The following is a 21,674-nucleotide window of genomic DNA, read 5'->3' on the forward strand; positions in this document are numbered from 1 at the left end:
AAAAACAACGATTCTTTCCCCCTACGCAAATTGGTTTCAGATTACAACATAGTAGTCAAGATGCCATTGCAATTCTCAACGCTGTAATTCAAAATAACATTGTTATGAATTCCTATTGTTATAGTTTATTTATCGATGTGGAAAAAGCCTATGATGCTGTACCACTGATGCAACTTTGTCAATTACTAGAAAGAATAGATATATCTCCTATGATTCCCAGATTAATTTGGAATTTATATGCTGATCGAAAAATTTTTGCCTGGTTTCAAAATTCTATCCAGGGGCCTAGATTCACAACTACAGGAATTCCACAAGGAGCTCCACTCAGTCCTATACTATTTAATATATACACACAGTCTCTACACAATGAACAATTGGAGGATTTTGAACTTATTCAGTATGCAGATGATTTCTGTTTTTACAAAATTACTCCACAAGCAACACAGGGATTAATAGACATGACACGTTTAATACATAAACTTCAAGCATGGTTTTATGAAGTAGGTTTATCTTTCAACCTTAATAAATCTCAAGTTATGATTTTTAATTCTCGTAGCCAAAATGTATTTCCTAATAATATTAATCATATTTCTGACATCCCAGTGGTATCTACATGTAAATATTTAGGAATTCATTTCGATCGTAAAAATAATTGGAAACTGCATATAGATTATTTAATAAATAGAGGGAAATCTGTACTAAACATTCTTCGTGGATTGGCAACTACTAAGTGGGGCAGTCAACCCACAATTATGTTACTATTTTACAGAAACTGCTTTCGTTCCTTATTTGAGTATGCGGCTTTCAGTTACGGTGGTGCGTCCTCAAAACAGTTACAAAAAATTGATGTACTACAACGCAAAGCATTACGAATTTGCTCTGGGTTGATGAATTCTAGTCCAAACGTAAGTGTTTATATGGAAAATAGAGAGATGGCTCTATCTCATCGGCGCAAACAATTAACAAATAAATTTCTTTTTCAAACCTGGGAGAATCATAATCATCCATTTAATTTGCTATTTGAAACACAAAAACAGTGGGCAATTATGAATGTTATAGATCCGATCAACCCGAAATTTTATTTTCTTCATTGTTATTGTATGGATCCTGACGCGTATCAAAATTCTTTCACATATCATTCACCTCCAGTATATAAATTAGAGTTGCCTCTTTATGCTCAGGCTAACGTCCAATTTTTAGATCATGGTCAGCACGCTCGGTATAGAGAAATATGGCCAGATTTAATTTTCATATATACTGATGGATCCAAAAAATTTCAGGATGTAGGTTGTGCGTTTTATATTCCTGAAATGAATCAACACCAAATATTTAGGTTACCAGCAGACACTACAATTTTTACAGCAGAATGCTATGCTATTTACCGTGCATTAACTTATTCCATACAAAATAACTATAAAAAAATACTCATTCTAACAGATGCGTTAAGTGTCTTACAGGCACTAACATCATCATATCCTCAACTATGTCGTCAATCTATTTTCATTATATTGATTATACAATTAACTCAACAAGCACAATCTAAAAATATTACTGTTCAGTTTACATATGTCAAGGCACATCACATTAACCAGAGTAATAATATGGCAGATATGTACGCTAAGAGAGCAAGGGATTTACCTCAAATATCTTTCATCAGACTCCCTTATACAGATCTATTACCTAGAGTTAAAATTAAAATAAAAAATCACTGGAAAATTTGGTGCAAGGAACAATTGACGATGGTAGGTCATACATATAGATGGCTGGCGGAATTTGATGCAAGTCAACCATGGTTCCACAGATGTCCTCTTCCAAGACAGGTTATAGTTTTTATTAATAGATTGCGAACTGGTCATGTACGTACACCAGCTCATTTAGCGAAAATAGGTATTATACATCAACAAAATTGTACATGTGGTAAAGATAATCCAGATGCCCAACATTTATTTTTGGAATGTGATAAATTCTCTCACCAACGAAACATATTATATAAAAATCTGATAAGATTAAAAATTCCATTTCCTATATCTTTACTTTCTCTTTTATCTGATTTATCAATACCAATTATTTGGATTTTATATGGATACGCTCGAAAATGTCAAATTGAATTATAAACAGAACATAGAATGTAAAAGTGTAAAAATTGAAGATTGTTTAGTGTCATGTGTTGCGTATTGTAAGGAAAAGTTGTGTAACAGAAATCCCATATCACAGACTAATGATGTCCCATAGTATAAATACAGAAACATTGGCCAAAGTCGACAGTGTTTTGTCTGACAGGGTCAGAAGAAGAAGAAGAAGAAGTATTTATTTGGCATTTGCAAGCACTGTATTGTAAAATATTGCTCGCATGTCGAAGTCATACAACTCGTTAACTTGTTCGCACATGCATGATGTGACGAACGAATCTTCCAGAGTCATGTTGGAGCGAATAGAGTAGCTTACATTTTTTTTTCTTGCATCAAGCGCAGGAAGCATTTAGTTCCCCCATTCCCAACCTTGTCACACTCAAGCTCTTCTTACCACTAATATGAAGAATTTATCCAATGATAAAGCATCATGAACACTAGAGGCCAATCAAATTAAGCGTACCATATTTATTTTTGTGAAGCTGAGTACCCGCGAAAGGATTATCTGACGTAACTATGTCTAAGGTGAGTGATATAAAGTATATTTTGATGTTCAAAAAGACACAAAAAATAAGTAACACGTTGCTAAATATAGCATCTCAAAAAGGGACTTGACATCCACAAAGATTGAAGGCGGAACAGTTCACATTTAACTTGTTATTGCAACATATAACACTTTCGGATGATTAGATTCTAGATTCTCCCGTATCTGGTCGCCTACGTTGCTGTCTAGAGATGCGCGGCAGCCATCTTGTCAGAAGTGGTAATCTTTGTTGAATCGGTGATCTGTAGTGTTTGTGTTACAATTTACTACTTATAGAAGAAAGCAGTAAAGTGGACGGGTATTTAGAAAGGTGTGTGAAGGAGCAGTAATTGCAAGAGAATCATTCATAAGGTACGGTAATTTTGTTGACACTTTTCAGAATGAAATAAATTTAAGATCGCTTTTCTGCACGCGTGCCGAAGTAGATTGACTGGAATCCGAAAGCCATTCCGTATCATTTAGTTTTGTCCTATGGTACGCCTTTGTCCGTATATTTGATATATTATTAGTAAGGTAGAAAGTATGACTAGCATGTTGTGAAGCATATAATAATGAAGAAACGTGATTGTGTCATGCTAGGAAATTAAAACAATATTAAATTGTACGACACACCGCCCAAGATGGCGGACAGTGACGGAGAAGTATGCTAGCATTTATATGATTTTCAAAATGGTCGTTCTGCTGTGACGCAGTTAGCTTCGGGTGGTAATGACAAGTTACAGCACACATATGCGATTCGTGCTGTGCATTGCCGTATTGCCTAGTTCTTGTGAGAGAGTGGATATATACACGGAAATAGTCGAGTATTTCAGATGCGGAATTCTGCGCACTAGGTTTAGCATCGGTATGCGAAGTTTGAGGGAAGTTCTCGGTTCGGGCGGAGGGAGACCAGGCAGTTGCCGTTCTTCTCGCCAACAGCTTCGGCGTTACGTATACCGAAGTATTTTCTCGTGATAGTTAATTATCCTTGCACTTGATAATGTGTTACGTTCATTTATGATTATAATTTCCTTTGTACACTTATTAAAATTTGTTAATAAATACGTCTTTGAGGAATATCAAATATTAGAAGCGTGTTTGGTTCGATATGTGTGATATGGTTATTTTATGTGTCGAAGATCAACAGTGGCGGGTGGTGTTGTGTATTTTTTATTATTTTGGATGAAACTGATGGCGTATTTTTTCTTCTCAGGTCGCGAGGTGGTAGCAGTGCTGAAACTACTGACAACACGGCCAAGAGGCGGGAGTCAACAACAGATTTCCGCCCAGTGCCGGCAGATAGCAGTGCAAAACATGTGAGCGTTAAGTGTTGTTTATTATTTTCTAAGAACAAGTGTGCGTGTTTTTTTTAAGGCCTCTTAGGCCAACGTAAACATGAAGGACCATGACAGTGGTGGTTCTGTGAGCCATGTCACATGGCTCAAGTGGATTCTTGATGCTATACATAAAATCAGGCATCAAAAACAGAGACCCTCTGTTGAACGTATATGTCATGCAGTAAGACAACAACATCACTGCAGTGATGAATTAATTGTTGAACACTTGGAAAGTGCTGTACATGAAGGCTCTGTGTTGAAAGTGTTCAACAAGGGTCAAAGTTCGTACAAAGACCCAGGTGTGTTGAGTCGACAACTAAAAGTGACAAAAGGTACAGATTTGTCGAAGGTGATAGTGAAAGCTATTCGTGAGCTTGGTGAACGGGATGGATCGACACTGAAAAGCATTGAAAAATATGTTCGTCAGTCACATACGTTAGAATTGAGTTCAGATGTTGACTTCTCAGCATTATTGAGGCTTTCTGTGAAGCGTGCTGTGGCAAAAGAACAAATTATTCAGGATGGTAGACTCTTTCGTGTTGTGGGAAGACAGCTACCTGTAGCAACATCATCAGGAGTGAATCGTTCTCCAAGTATTAGCCATAAGGATGTTTACACACATGTGCAGAAGCATCATCCAAAGGTAAGTGTTTATCTTGCAAAGCGATTTTTTTTTTATCACATAACTGACTAATAACTAATGAACATATGTTTTACATTTATTATGCGTATTTCATGTGTAATACAGATCTTTGCTGAAATAGGAATTATTTTTTCTGTGAACTTGCAACAATCATGCTGGGGCTTATTCATAAGCCTACAGTGGGAATTTGATGTACTGGATAATTAATATATCCACAAGGAATAGTATTTACTGTCTTGATCTTTTTTTTTTTTTGTTTACGTTGTGGTGGTGTATTGCTAGATATTGTGGAATGTGATTAATGAAAGTAAACTCTACTTTAAACCTCACGTGGTGAGTAATCTTTTTACTTGACATATCAATATGCATGCAAAATATGGAAGTTCTGATACCATCATTAATCGCACACAATGTCCACATGAATCAAATGACAATCATTGACTTTCTGGGAATCATTATACTGCTGGCATAGTGTGTAACATGGGTGTTTCTTATTTTTTCCATAATGGAAGTAAGCTTGCAAGTATTTGTACAATCGACATGATATTGTCTCTGCATGTTTACATGATCTTTGGTGTTCATAATAGCTTATTTGCAGTCTTATTACTTATGGTGCCTGCTGTCTTTTCAGTTTAAGTGGATTAGGTTTGACTTAGTATCCATATGTTCCTTTCTTTTCTGAACATGTGTGCAACATTGTCACCATCTTCAGAGCTTTAAGGTACACACACTGGTACTTGAGTAGTGTATTTTTCATATTTTTCAAACTTGCAAATTGGTCTTGCCAAACATAGACTTTCGTTTTAATACATGGTCCTGAATCTGAACTCGGACCATGAAAAATTACATTATGCACATGTAAGATGTGTAAGTGTCCCATTCATGGTGGGTGGAGGGATGATATTTTATTTTTTTATTATGACTTCTCAACACCACACTCAAACACAGACCCAAGTTCCTTTTGTTTGTGATTTCATCATTCTACGCACACATTTTTTACATGGTTCGATTTCTATTTATGTCTTGGTAACACATACTTGCTGTGTGTTTGCTTGGGAATGGTTTTTCACTTCTGTATACTCCTATAGGGCTCTTCTCTTGCCACCAGCCATTCGTATAGTGTCATCTTTGTTATGGACATCTACTGCCATCTAGGCCACATGCGTGGGGTGCGAAGGGTTTTCTGAATCTGACTGTTGACTGTGCAGTGAGATATTTGTAGTTTCCACTTGTCAAGAACATCCCTAAATGCTTTCGTTTAGGTTAGGCAGGCCAAGTGTAAGGGCTCTTAGCATTGAAATAATGTCCCTAAATGCTTTCGTAGTGGAACATGACACCATTTGTAGCCTCTTTGAGAGCCAGAATCGAGTAGTAGTCTGTGGAATAGCTTATCCGTGGAAAATGACAATGTTTGCATAAGGTACCTTTTACATCTTTTTTCGCAGATAAATTGGAATTTTTAGAATTGCAAACAATGCTAATTACTTTCAGGAAGCTTCAAATTTACTTTCACAATCATTATCACTATTGTGTGGTACTTTTTCTGGCTTCTATGAATGAAAACTGCCTTGTGGGGAAGTTGGATGCTTGCGTAAGGTAGTCTACGTCTTTATTTTACCGATTAATTGGTCTTTTCCAAAGTCCAAACATGGATAATTACTTTCACCAAGGTTGAAATTTAGTGCAACAATGATTTCCACAATTCTGTTATACTTCGTCTTTATGCTAGGAAACTTTGAAAAAAATTAAACATTTGGAACCGTTACCAAACATAGTTCTTATACTAGTTCTCAAGCACTGTTCCTGTATAATATTCAATGTTAGGTTGTGAATATTTGTAATCAAGTCTTAAATATCATAAGCTCATATCGACCAACACAAAGTTTGATAATAGGTTTTCAGTGAAACTGCAATTAGGGGAAGGAAAGGCAGGATATTCACATTCAAAAGTACTCATTTAGTAGGAGACTGAATACTCAGAGAGCTCTGTGAGAAAAATGATAATGCCTCCTCAATGATGTAGTGGTTATGCTGTCACCTTGTAATCAAGAGATTCCCAATGAAGGTGCACTGCACACTTTTATTGATCCTGCTGTAAACTGTAGGTTCAGTTCAGATTAGTCTATCCGAGCATATAGTGGACTAGCTTCGACAATTTTCTAAAAAAATACAGTATGTATGCCCTGTGGGAATCATAGTTTTGATTGTTGTATAGGCTTACCATGGATATACATATTTCTCCATTTAGTTTTTGCAGTGTTCCATACACAATATACATTTACCTAAGAAGTGTGAGTGTATTTCAGTTTACTTTGCACAGCATTCTGAGAATTTTATTCATGAGGTTCCCCCTTTTTCTTGTATTTTTGTGGAAGATTACCATACCGCAGAACATTTGTGATATCAGTAACTTGAATTGAGTCCGGATAATCATGTGCTGATAGAGAATTGTGAGTTGACATCTTGAATCAGGCCCCTTGAAGATTATAGAGGTTACTAAATTATGAATTTTGTTTAATGTGGTCATACCTTATGGTTGGCTGATCGCATTTTAATTTATTCCTGCATACAGGCCCTTGTTTTGGAAACAGTGGCTAATGGAGTCTTTCATGTTTTGTAATGACTATTTTACGTATTTTCCCTGTATTCTTTGCTCAGAGATGACTTGATAAACAAGCCAGTAAGACAAATAATTTTCCGTGTTCAGTGTGTTGCGGTTGATTGTGTATTATTGTCATCATGAGGTGTGTTTTCGTAATTGGTGGTTGCAAGTTATTACCCCAACTTTCAGTTTGACGCCTATCTCAGTTTATTAAATCTCCACTTGACTCTTGTTATTTGTTTATGGATATTTGAAAGTTTGCATGACATGAAATTGCTAATTGAACAATGATAATTTTCATTTAGTGTGCACATTTGCTTAACCGATAAGTGCATTTCACTGTATTGTAATTGCAATATTTTAAATAACATGAAAGTAGGTGTACAACTTCAAAGGAATTGCATGGGAGCAACCATACAATTTGTATGTTCTATTTGCAAACTGGGACCACAGGATTTCCAGCATCAAAACCGATCAGTTTATGTGTTATCTGCACTAACAAGATGGCTACTCACCGGGAATTATACGTGAATTATTGGCTCTGGGAATTAGACGTGAATTCTGTTTGAATTTTTCTCCGTAGACGTGAAAAGTTTCAACTTTTATTATTCCAAATCCCATTGAATTTATACATATTTGTAAATGCTCTGAGGCAAGATTTCCACAGTATAGGTTCTATTTTTATTGAAGATGGGAAAGAATCAATCCATTTACTTTTTTAGTGGCCTTTGCAGAATAATCTATCTTGTCAGACGGAGGACTATTGCAAGATAAGTTCTCCTGAAGTTGAATAGGCAAATTTGAGTTTGAAATTAACAATTTTTCATAGATTAGTATATCCCGTAACATTTAAGAGTCCGAATATGTGAAATTGCAAATGTAAACTCTGTACCTTAAATATTTTAAATATAGATATACCGTTTAATTGAATTGATTTAGAATTTTTGGATACATTGGAATCGCACAAACCCTTTTTATTGTTAATATATTTGTGTCTGTTTGTGGGTCATGAAAGTCGTAATACGTTGAAATAGAGAAAACATCTGCTTGTACCATTGAATTTTTGGAAAGTTTGCCTTGAAAACCGGGAATTATACTTGAATTTTTTCATGGTCCTAGAGTGGCCACCCTGACTAACAAGCTTTCGAATTTCATATGTCATAAAAAAAAATTTAAGTGTTTTGTTGACCAATAAGTTTCACATTTTAAGACACACGCCAATGTAAAGGTGAAGAAATATTACACAAGGTTTGGCTTTTTAATCATTAATTGACATGGAAATGTCGAAAGTCCAGTTCCGGAGCCTGTTTTTGTAACCTGCCAATCAGTATATTTAGAAGCAGTGTTTTAGGTTATCACAATTTCTGCCTATGAACTGAACTGGCGTTGGTATGATTATAACTACGCGACTAAGGGCAAGCAGCTTGTAGCATTGATTATGAGGGAAGGTCAGAAATGACTCTTGGCTGTTAATTAAATTCTCCTTGAATTCTGTCCACAAGTCTTGAATTTAAACTATACTAAATGTGCACTGTAAACAACTGCAGGAAAACATTCATAAACTCAATGTGTGTTCATCGTAGTTCTTTCATGTTTGTGTACAACAGGCCCTGCACTTATGTATATTTTATATCCAAAAGTTGGCCTGTGAGGCCTACATTTGGGTAGGGGGAACATACATAAAAATAATAATGTATGTAAGCAGCTTCATGTTATATTTTAAGCATAGTGAAAATGAAGTAACCGCAAGTTCATAACTACAGCTATGCAAAGGGTTATAGTGTCAGTAGATGCAGGCTAAGTCCATACACAATAAATTTTCCAATTTTGCTTTCAAGTAAAATTATGTACACTAGAAATCATATTGTCCCTCACCGTGATTGTCCAATCTAAGGCACAAGCTTTGGGCTCGGTCTACGGGATGCCGCTTGTTCAAGTCTCCTGGGGGGAGGCGCAACAACTTTTCTCCTGAGATTTCGGTCTGTTTATGGGCCCGGTGGCTACCAACCGTCGCGAGAAAATTGGGGAGCTACCAATAAGTAGCGTAACCTGGTCATACAAACCTGCAACAGTGACTGGGGGTTCATCGTGCTGACCACAGGTCACTCCGTAACTGATTGGATGATCTCCCATCTCGAGTGGGAGTGAGGCCATCAGTTTGTGGGTAGGCTGTGGCCCTCTCGGTCTGTTACACAGCATGTTATATTTTAGAAACCACATTGAGAAGGTGTTTGAGATTAGCAGTTGCCAGTCACAAAGTACGACTGTTGATTTTTATTTGACAACTAACTGAATTGATCAGGTCGCCATTTTTTTGTGACTAACTAAATCTGCGTATATCGAATCTGAAATGCTGGAGCATGAACTGTTTATTTACAATTTCCTTGACATCAGTTTCCTTCCTCACTAGCCTCATCACAACCTGATGAATTCAGTACATTGAGTTCCTTGGATTCAATTTGAAGCTAGAATCTCCAGCTTCATATCCAATCAATTTGTGTTCCTTTCAATGTTAAGCATTGAAGTGTAACACATCAATAGGTTTTTGAAACATAATACTGACCAAAATATATTCCCTTATAAGATACATTTCAGTGGAAATGTGAAGAGATTATAATTTAACTCCGTTCATGCAGAAGTGCGTAAAGTGGACTTAAACAAGCAAAGAATGATTTATGAAAGGTTGCAGTGACTGCTCGCTGTGAAAATTGTAGCTGGAGTAGGCATACCACAATGCCTAGTTTATAAAACGGGTGATATTATAAGATTTCTAAGTGAGTGGTGTTGCTGCAGTGTTTAAAAAATCAGATTGCATTAATTTTAGAGTTTGTTGTGTTGCTCTAAAAGCAACTGTTTATTTAATAAAGCCTCCACCTTTTTTTTATGGGAGAAGGGGAATTTGAAATTACTCTGTTTTGGTGTTCATTTTACAAGTTAGCCTCTTGGCTCTGTTAAAACATAATTTTACCTCTGAGAGTAGTTTTTTTTTCTATTCATGAGGAGTCTATTTCTCTCCTGTATTTGTGATTGAGGAGGTTTTGTATACTCCAAAATTTTGCTTAGACATGTGTTTTTAAGGAAAGTGCTATCGTTTACTAATTCTTTCCGAGGTGGAAAATTTCAGTGAACTCCACACATGTTCTGGAAATCAAAGTTCCTGTCTGCTTGTAGAATTTTTATAATTGCCTAAGTTACACTCATTCATGTGTGTGTGTGTGTATAGGCTATATATATATATATATATATATATATATATATTGGTGAGATCTTGCTTTGTGTTGTTTTGTGGTCCATTGAGCATTTACAGGATGAGTATAATTGGTTGACGGTTTTAAAATAGCAGAAGTAAAAGGAACACATTTCACTAGATCATATTATGTGATTGAATACATTTTGCACTTCTTGGAGATTTAATTCAAGAAAGAAACTACAAGTGGTTACCTTGTGATGCTACACGGTATTGAGAGTATTAGGAAGAGGCAGGGAATATTAAGTAAATTTTATGCACAGGACGTACAGTTTAAAGTGGGATCCGACCCTCTGGGTATCGAGCCCGCAACCCCTTCACTACAAGGGACGATGCTACTACTACGCCACCTGGGAGGTCATAGTATTGGGAAGGGTGTCTTGAAATGTGTGATGCTAAACTTAAAAAAAATACTTCAAAACTGTGCAGCATCACAAGATGAACACTTGTTTTGTGTAATTAATCTCCAAGAAGCGTAGAATTTATTCAATTTACATAATATGCTCTACTGAAAGGTGCTCGTTTAATTTCTGCTATTTTAAAACAGTCAGCTAATTATGCCGATCCCTGTACTATTGGTAGCCGAATGTAGGGTGGGAGTAGTTTTTAATCAGAGTGGCGTATTTAGGTAGAGGGGTCTTGGATCCTCACGAGGTGTTCGGAAAATTGTTTCTTCTGCCTAATCTGGAGGCAGGATGGTTCAAGATCCAGGAACCCGTACATTCAAATGGATTATGGAACATATTGTCTCGCACAATTTAAATTCGGTCCAATTTGCTTATTGTTTCATTTCAACACGGAACTTGGACCAGATTGAAATTGATCCGGAAAAGAATTCCTGGATCGAATTGAATTACTTTACAGATAAAAAGGCTCTTTACAGTCCAGAAGGATTGCTGTTTTTTCTCTTCTGGGCCGGAATTTAATTTATTTAAAATTCCTGGATCTTTAACAACCCTGTCTAGAGGTTCGATACTCTGTGGAGGCGCAGTGATTTATCCACACACCCTCCCCCGAAATGTCCTCAACCCCATATAATTTTTCACAAAGGTTTGAATTGTAATCATTTTGACCCAAAATTTACCCATAAATCCCTCCAAATACGAACATACACCCCCCAGGTGGAAAATTAAGATAAACGCCTGGTATTGTGTCGTCCATGCATGTTTCACCATGCATCCTCATCGAAAAAGCTGCGCCAAATAACCTACAATTCAGGCAATCATACGCATATTGTTTTCGACAAGTAGGGGGAGAGGGTGCAAGTAAGTCTGTGGCATTATTATTCGCCTATAACAGCATTACGTTGCAGGAGGAAATTTGTCCGAGCGCGTTGGTTTGGCCAACCGTTCCAGTTAACCATGTTTACCTTCGGGAGAAGTGCTGGTCTCCCAGTGGAGTCGCGCAGCGCTCCAACGTCACCGTCATGTTAAATGGGTAGGTCTTGTTCGTTTTTTTTGCCGGCTGTAGGAAAGGCGCGGAATAACGTGAGCGAAACGGAAAGCGTGGTCCGTCTCCCAGAAACCAGTTGAAAACCAGAGAGGGGGGACGGACGCACGAGACAATGAAGTTGGCAGCTTTGAATCCAACGTGCAGCTGTCAACGAACAGGAAACAGCGGCGCAGTGGAAGTTGCTGTTTACATTTTTTACGTCATCGCCGCTGTTGGAATGTTTTAAAATTGAAGACATGTTCAGAGAATGTCGTTGCTTGATGCTGTTATGGAACGGTATAATCCAGAGATGCGATCACACGAGAAATGTCCCCGTACTTAAAAGTTGGCAACGCTGTTCCGCCTGTGTTTAATTTCTTAACGATCTTTTGGGATAATCGTTAAATGGAGCTGACCAATGGTGTCGGGCTATTATTTTTTCATTGTGGCTCCTCGGTGGGTTGGCGACAATTCACATACCTATTTCAGATCTTTGCCTCTTCTGAACCAGGGGTCGATTTTTATCATCAAATGTAGATAAATTTCGCTCAAGGAATCCTTGGTTGAAAGTCCAGTAAGGCATCGGCGTTTCGTTGAATGTAGACCCCGGTAATTTTCGTAATACCTCTGGCTGGTGTGCATTTGCACCGTGGGAGCGAGTCCACAACTCCCGTATTCTCCAACCAGGAAGCGAACCGCTGACGTCATCTTTATCCAGAACTTACGCTCTGCACTGTTGGTAGGCTCGCAGGCTAGACTGGGGATGTTCCTAATATAATCCTACTCTACCTGCTTTTATTAATTGGGTTCCTGGGTCATGTGGAGGGGGTCCTTCCCGGTTGTCGTCACATTTTAAATTTTCATGTTCATTAGTTGTTATAGTTTATCTGAGCATAAAGTGGACTTCATAGTTTAGACTGACTATACGTCTTTCCTGTCGCCAACCCGTAGAGCGAAAACGCCGCTTCGGCTGAACAGTAAATAACTATTTACTTCCATCACTGGTGGTTGCGGATTCGAGTTCTGGCCAAGGCGTCAGAGTTCCGCTGTATCTCCACAATCCACGACTGCCCGAACTACGACGTGCGGCAATATCTGACCCGCCTTAGTACTTCGCATATCACTTTTCCCCACCCCACCTTAAGAACGAAGTTGACGTAAACAAAACCACGTGGCTCCGAGGAATTGTTTGTTTCTTTCACACGTGCTAGCTCTGATGTTATTTTGCCCATTGAAATATTGGTCGTAGCTCTACAGCTCATACATAAAGTCACAGAGGGGTAAGTGGTGATCTTGCTCTGCGACCGTGAGGTTTGTGTTGTGTCGCTCATACGGGTTTGTTATTGTCACTTCATCTTATCACCCACCATTCATATCAATCGTTGCGATTAGCCAAAACTGAAGAAATGCGACGTTAAAGAAACTAATCAAAGGTTCCACAGTGTACTATAGCAGATACGTTGAGTGATATGCTTTCTCACTCTTTCTACCTGGATGATTCTTGCACGTGGAATAACCAGGCCACACGTATTTGTTTATATCGACCTCGTTCTTACTGCTAGCCGAGTAGTTTCATTTTGAGGCATTACCTATAGTGCAAGTACAATTGAACATGACCTGCAACCAATTACTCTCAAGTTTGGACGCATGATATATTATTCCCATCTTCGCGATTATCTAAAAGTGACAAAACAGCGAAGCAGTATAAAACGATAAATACAAGAACATTTCTAAGAATTGTCATTCAATGATCTGTTAATGGTAGTGTGTTGTTTTGAAAACTACGCGATTGCATGTTTTCATATTTATGCAAATGGTCTTCAGAATCTTGCGAGCGACGGCATGGCTTGTCTCTTGTAGCATTTAATGATTTAAATTGGCCATAACATAGATACTTTCCTCCTCAGAACAACAGTTGGCAAGGGAATTTTATAATGTTTAACCGTTGCTGCTCTTCGGCTTGTATAAACGTGTCGTATTTGTTTATAAATAAAGCGCAGAAGGCCGCGCGGTCGAAGAACGTGGCTGCCAATTTCTCCCGGCATGAGGCCTTTTACAAGGCGCGGTAGAGCGAACTCCGCTTAGGTTACCGTTGGGTCGGATGGCAGCATACGTAATAGGTGGAAATTTGACAACGTCGAGTGTTACTGGGATGATCGATCGCGCAGCAGCCGGGTTCGTCACGGAATGGTCATCCGTTCTGGGAGGAGGGGACACCAGAGCAGAGCAACCTTCTGTTTATAGTTGGTGGGGTTGTCACCGCTCGGTTCCTAAAGGGGTGGGGAGTAGGGTGCGGGGAAAAAAGGACGAATTTCATTGCTGTATAAACTATATATGGTTCGCTTTGTTTGATAAGCATCAACCGGCCGGTCAGAGAACTTCCGCCTGCTGCTTTTGAAGCCACGCAAAACGAGACGTGCTCACTCGAGGAAAGTATTCTCTGGAGGAGGGGTTTTGGGGCCTAATAAGGATGCGACCTCATTCCGGTTTTTCATGTACTCTCATGTGGGTTACGGAGGGATAACGCTACGAGACGCAGTAACTTCTTTGTACAAGATTCGTATGCATATGTAATATATTTCCTTGGAAAGCGTTGGTTTGATTTGTATTTTTGTCATTTTACGTCGCTTTTCTACCACTTTCGGCTAATTGCGATGATGGAGCCATGTCATTGATGAACGAACACTCGCAAAGAACACCTATACCCAGGTTAGGATTGGCTTGCCAACTTTTAAGAATAAAATTTCGGGAGATTTTTTTACAGCCTTCGAACACCGGAAGACTACATAACGACCTGAATATCAGCTGTTACCGTTTGTGGTCTTGCTGCTGTGGTTGCCAAATTGGATCAACTTGGTCGAAACAACCTAGCAACCACAATTGCTAGACGCTTTGCCGCAACAATGTGTGTCAAGTTTCTATTTCATCTTCATCCTCCCACTTAAGCAACGACTCATTTTTCACGAGTCATTAACATTGTGAGGTTTAATCAGTGGCAGCGACTGTGTTCCAAAAACAGGAGGCAAGGTGCTAAAACTGGGGAGGGGGCAAATACAGTTTATTTCCCTTCGTGCGGGGCAAAAGTGGAGAAAAATGGGGGGCGAGGGGGCAGTTGCCGCCACTGGGTTTAATTGTTGTTTGGCAATAACAAATTTCTTCGTTCGGCAAATGCACACCAAAAGAAAATAAAAAGATGATAAAAATATAATTTTAAATCTCGTCATTCGTGGAGATAAAGTTTGGCCTGCAGACTCCAAGCCATTCCGCGAGGTTTGGCAAGTCTAGTCGGGATTCTTGGCGTCGTAACGTGCTGTGATAGCCACGAAGTTCAGGTTAGATACTATTGTTTCCGTCGAAAAAGTTACGCTATGAGCAACAGAATAATACACTTCGGAGAGACTAATTTCATATGGTGTCAAGATCCTTACAAGCACCAGGAAGCCAAAGTGTTGCATTTTAGAGGCTTTGTGTGTTTCTTACGAACAAATCGCGATGATAAAAGTTGACATTATGCATAATTTCCCTGCTTTATAAGGTTTGATACACACAATTCCAAGGTAAAAAGTGCCCAACCGCGTCTTTGTAGACACACCGAGCGTAACGGCGCAGTTACCACTTTCAGAACTCCATTTACATGTACTCTAGTTCAATAATATTGATGGGTGTTGTGATTAACGCTAAGATTTGAGGCTTTGAAGGGTCTTTTAGAGTACAGATTGCAGAAATAATAGTCAGGGGAAAATGAATTAATATGGTGACAGAAAAAAGGGCCTACGTTTTGTGGTCTACTCACGAAAGTGTATCCGTAGGGCCTTGGTTCGTGTCGATCATAGGAAGGCAAGGATCATACCCCCTGATCCAAGAAGGAGAGAAAGAGAGAGATAGAAGACGATGGGATGAGTGATGATATGATGAAATTGATGAATGGACGTGGAAGGGGAGAAAAGAGGTAGAACAGTGAGGTTAAGTAACGTACACACACACATATACAGAATATCAATAAGCTGTTCGTGGTTTGCAATTGAATCTCCAGAGCCTCGTTAATCTGATACATGAGTTCACTTGGGAAGGGACGTTCCTTAACACACTATAGAATTCGGATATTGCAGCCCTTCTGTCATTTACGGGCTTATTCTAGTGGTGCTTATTAACATTACTTCAAGGTGGCTAATGCTTTTGTAGAACATGTTGCATTCTGGTGCGATTTTTAAAGATAGGTTTTTCATCAGGTATGGGTGGGCAAATTACGATTGTGTCAACTGTTTCTCCTGATTTTGGGCGTTGGGCGTTTTGTGAGCTTGAACAGCTACGGTTTACAGGTCTCTTGCACTTCGTCACAAGTGATTCCAGAGTCCCGCATTTGAACCTCATATACAGATGTATTTTTTATCATTGGAAGACTTGTTTCTTCCAGAGGCGTCTCTTGAACGCATGCTGCGCATGCGTCAATTGTGGGAAAAAGGACAGCTTGCTCTGCGACGACATTCAAGAGCATTTCTACATTCTAATTTCTTCATATAGGAGAAGTATTTATTTTACACGAGAGCGCTTAATTAAGCTTATATTACATTTCTTCGATCTGAAGTGACGCATGTGTCAATTGTGGGAAAATAATTATTACTTTCTTTCACTTCAGATCCAAGAAATGTAATATAAGCTTAGTTGAGCGCTCTCGTGTAAAATAAATACTTCTCCTATATAAAGAAATTAGAATGTAGAAATGCTCTTGAATGTCGTCGCAGAGCAAGCTGTCCTTTTTCCTACAATTGACGCATGCGCAGCATGCACCGCATGCGTTCACGAGACGCCTCTGGTTTCTTCATTGCGCCGTCGCTATTGTTAGCTTAGCAGGATCTCACCTACAGCGTAGTGGTCAAATCTGCTGCGTCGTGACGTTCATTGTCTCACGTTTGGTCTCCTCTAATGTCAGGCTAGAACGACTCGCTTCCAATTGTGAGCGCTCCATGCGGTTCGAACTTACCGCTTGCGTTGAGTGGTGTAAAAATACTGTTGAGGAAGGCGCTCACTTTTTCACATTACCGTCTCTTTGTTTATTCTGCCGTAGTTACAATAGCACAGTTAACTTTTACCCACGATTCGGATGATGAGAGGTTTCCCACTGCACGAACGCGACCGACTAAGCCTCCTGCCTCGCTGTGCAGTCCACGCTCGTACGACAGCGCTCTTCCACAAATACGGCGGAGTGACCAGTCTACTCTAAGGACCACACTGCAGTGGTTCGAACCCCCGTTTTAGGCTGTATAGTACTGGTTTTGATTTGGGATGGCCAAAAAAATACCGGCTTTCGAATATTCGTTTCGGATAATCCTGATAGTACGGATATCTGTGTATTCAGATCGCTATTTACTTTTTCAAGTTCAGTAAGTTGTTCTGATTAGAATGGTGTGAGAAATTAATGAAGTAATTACCAAATAGAGAATCGGACACCAAACTGAAGTGTATTCTAAACTGCACCTCCTTAACAAGTTTTTCTTACGAATAAACGAATATGCGGGGAGTTAATAAAGCGGAAAAACGACAAGATTGTCCGGATTATGCACACATTCGGGTATTTCGGATATATGGATTTGGACATCCCTAGTTTTGATTAGCGTTATGATAATAGACTTTAAACTTGGCCAAATAATCAAGTTTTTTTAATGTATATTTTTATGTAGTCATCGTTCAAAAATTGGCACTTAACGGTGCAAGCTTTCTTGCAACTATCCTTGGTCAGAGTGTGGAAGTTACTCAGTTGGAAGTTCGATTCGCAGTGCACACAACTAGGGTGAGAAATTAACAAGAAGCGAACTTAGGTCTATGAAATCTAGGACAAAGTTGCCCATGAAGTCGATGCTCCGATCGCGAGGAAGGCCGACTAGCCAGACTTGGCCTTCAAGAACGTCATGCCGTCTGCGACGTAGGAACTTACTACAATCTGGTTTATGTTTCTTTCTCTCCCATCTCTTCTTGGTAGGTCGGACTCTCTTAAAGTGCATATTCCATTACGTTGGTCAGGTCAAACACGCTTCCTTTTCAGCTCCTCGACCTACACTTATTGGTTTATTGACCAGAGTTCTAGAGAGCTTTCAGACCAAAGCGACAGCGACAAACTTCACGGACACCTTCAGTCTCGGGGAGATTTCAGTCCGAAGCGACAAGTGACACACAGTACAGTCATGGAAAAAAGTTCTTCCCCATAAGGCTTTAATAGGAGCAAGTAATGCAGGAGGGTAGGCAACACATATTGCACCCTTCGATGATCGGGTGATTTTGCCTGTCTTAACACCGAGAAATGTGTTCCACGCGAAGGTCAACATGACAGGAAAGCAAAGAGGGTCACGTGACTATTGGTTACGTGGAGTGTTGTGCTTCTCCACGTCCCCAGTTCTTGATCCACATTGCAGAAAAAGTAGAGCTGCATGCAATATATGAAAATAGGTTGTTTTCAACTACACGTTAAATTATGATTTTCCCAATTGTAAACCTATCAGACGTGTCTCCCGATTTAGTCGGGACAGTCTTTTACTTTGAATTCCTGTTTGTCATAGGCGTAACTTGACGGGAGCAGAAAGGTCATTTGAAACCCCCCCCCCAAAAATCAGGTTTCTTAAAGCTGCTAAAACAGGAATTAAATACTATGATTTGACGCGTCCAAAAAAAGTATTATATTGAAAGATTTTTCCCAAATACGTAGATAGAAATTTAATACTTTGAAAGTGTCTCAGATTTGTTTATTGTCACAACTTAGTGTGGCACAGGTCTACTACAAAAGTGGAATTTCGTAACAGAAATATGAACCCACTCCTTTTATTTCGTAGCCGATTTCATCTTGAAACTGAAATTAAGAATATTAGTTTACAATGTCATTGGTAAACAATAAAAAAATGTGTTAGACCCAATTCTTTAATACCTTATCATAATCTTTATCGCAAATTTAAATTTTGTTGTAAGTCCACTTTATGCCAAAAAAAAAATAATAATAATAAAGTTCTTACCTGCGCTTGGCGCTACGCCATGAAGACGTATAGGGGGTGTGGGGTAACGCCCCACACTTTCTTGACTCGTTCGTGAGTGGGGGTGATGTGATCAGCATCACGCCCCTGACCGCTTTTACCCCCAGGGTTTCCCCCAGGTACCCATGTCATTTGACGCTGGGTGGGCGCTGGGGCCGCTTCCAACGTTAGAAATGTTCCCGGGCTTGAACCGGCCGGGAATCGAACCCGGGACCTATAGCATGGTAGTCAGACGCGTTACCGACTGAGTCACCGGCACAGATAGACTAATCTGAAGTGCATACAGTTTAAAGTGGGATCCGAACCACTATGTGCGATCACCTGGTATCGTACCCCAGACCCCTTGATTACAAGGCCTTACCACTACGCCATCAGTGAGGCGCACACAATCTTTGTTTTTCGACCTTTTTAAACCTATATGTATCATATAAGAGGTTGTTTAACGTTGTTATGCCTCTATGGATTATATTTAGCCAGTATTCGAGCACATAGCGTCAGGTTTCATAGAATATAAGCTTCTCTTCCATGTTTATGGTTTCCTGTCTGCAGTAGAAAAACTGGCAGGTTCCCATAGCTTTTCTTTCAATAGTCTTCCAATGGTTGCATATCATATCACTCAAATGTGATTCATTCGTTTCGAACACAATCCCCGATGGCGCAGTGGGATCGTGGGCGCCTTGTAATTAAGGGATCCCGGGTTCGATACTCGGTGGAGGAACATAGTGGTTCAAATCCCCCTTTAAACTGTAGGTCCATTCACGATTAGCTTGACAGGACATAAAGTGGACTTAAGACACCAAATCAAGCAACCAACCCAATCCCGTTATTGTCCAGATTATCGAATCCAGAACCTTCGTCGCGAATAACATAAGCAGGAAGACAACGTGAAATAACCGAACAGAAACGGACCTAAAACCCACAACGGATAGATTGGATTAAGTCGACGATACAGCACGGGTTCTGAAATGAAAAATAATACGAAAGTTGAAGGACCTCTATACGCACCCACTTTTACTCCAGTCAATGGGGTAGATATCCTTCTAGCTGAGAAGCCTTTACGTAGGAGTGCCCTGAGGGAACTTCAAGGCCACGACGATAAAGTGCAATGACGGGACCAAAACATACGTCAGATAGCTGTGTTCCTCCTTATTTCGTACGCCATTGATAACTGGAACACGTGACCTCGTCTTTGGTAGAGCAGAAGCCTGCTTGCTTGCCACCACCCTTTAGTTCAGTGACCTTCGCCCGTAGTCAGCAAGAGTGAATGACTCACTTATACTTGTCTGTGAGGCTACACAAGAATAGATATTTCGTTAGTGGCTGTAAGTATTGTTTCATCTGCAGTTATATCAGTTACCATTTCAATAGGTTCCTTCCTAATGGTTACGTTAGTGATAAACATGTAAATTAGTTCTCGATAGTGAACGTTTTATCTATTTGAACGGGGGATTTTTATACAGCCTGCATGTATTATTTTTTCCTGAAACAAGATGAAATTCGAAGACGCAAAAAGAGTTGTATAAGAGTAGTTAACAAAAGGAAAAAGAAGAAGAAAACGTAAATGTAAATGCTGAAATAAATTATGGTAGAGATCGAGTGAATAACATTTTGTCATGGGTCCTCCTCGATGGCGTAGTGATAACGTCGTCGCCTTGTAATCAGTGGATCCCGGGTTTGATACACGGTGGATGCATATAGTGGTTAGTATCCCACTTTAAACTAAACGTCGAGTCCAGATTAGCATATCTGTGCACCAAACCAAAACTAAGAAAAAAATTGTCACAGTGCAAGAAAATTTCATGTTCAACCAGATACGAAACAAAAGGGAATAATATATTGCAGGTTGGAGTTCACATCTGTAGCATCTAACCAGCACAATTATGAATCGCAACATATCGTATCAGATCCATTTTTATTATACATGTATGATAATATAAGAGAAGTAGAGGAAAGAGAAAACCAAGCGAAACACGGACGCCTTCTCCAGAATTTCAAATCTCGTTACATAAGGTTCTGGGTTGGAGTCTAGAACAGGCATGACTTTCTTGTTCTTGCCCTTTTATCTGCTTTATTTCATCATAATTCATCGTTATGGTTTACCTGCAGGGGAAGAATACTGGCAATAATTGCCAATACAAAGCCAATGACAAACAGAACAACTCGATTACGGAGGTGCCAAGAAGAAACGAGACTTGACAGTTTCTCCGTCTCTCGGTTTGTCGAATTGAAAATTGCTCTCCCGTTCTCGGTCTCGATTAGTTAAATATAGAAATCGAAAATGTATGTGAATGAATATACATGTATTTTATATATTCCGGTTTTGTAGGAGATTTCGTGAGAGATGAAATAAGTACTCTTCCATCGTATTTATTTTTATAATTTTTATTCCCTGTTCGATGATCGCGACGATAAGGACGAGTGACCATTACATGAAATTGATGACGAAATAATCAAATACCCCCGACAAGGACGGTACTCATAACCGGGAACTTTTGCGACGATATCGAATGTCAATCACTTAAAGAGCTTGACCACCGAGCCTGCTTAATGTTGTTTCTGTCAGGTTATTCGTAATAATATCCCACATTCACTATCATTTGCTTCATAATTTATCTTATTGTTGTGATTAACCTGAATTCAAAGAATTAGTTGAAAGGCAAAAATGCAAGATTGAATGTCTCTGATGTTACTTCGTGCCGAATAATATGACGTGGTATTATGATATGAATTTATTAATCATATAATA

At 39.2% G+C, this 21,674-nt stretch overlaps 1 protein-coding gene across 8 annotated transcripts in view; it reads left to right on the plus strand.

Moving 5' to 3' along the window:
- The window catches only part of enok (histone acetyltransferase enoki mushroom), a 328,184-nt gene that overhangs the window by 182,843 nt on the left and 123,667 nt on the right, over nt 1–21,674 (plus strand). For 3 of the 8 annotated variants that reach the window (XM_083141493.1, XM_083141501.1, XM_083141498.1), the window contains exons 1-2: nt 2,872–3,024; nt 3,866–4,632. In XM_083141493.1, coding sequence (XP_082997619.1) covers nt 4,048–4,632 — 585 coding nt within the window. In that variant the 5' untranslated portion in view covers nt 2,872–3,024; nt 3,866–4,047. Of the gene's footprint in view, nt 1–2,570; nt 2,655–2,871; nt 3,025–3,593; nt 3,614–3,865; nt 4,633–21,674 lie in introns of those variants that run through there. The other 5 variants (XM_083141499.1, XM_083141500.1, XM_083141494.1 and 2 more) reach the window with 4 other exon arrangements.

Source organism: Lepisma saccharinum, chromosome 20 (genome assembly GCF_977018435.1).
Source record: "Lepisma saccharinum chromosome 20, izLepSacc3.1, whole genome shotgun sequence".
In the NCBI taxonomy this organism is placed as follows: domain Eukaryota; kingdom Metazoa; phylum Arthropoda; class Insecta; order Zygentoma; family Lepismatidae; genus Lepisma; species Lepisma saccharinum.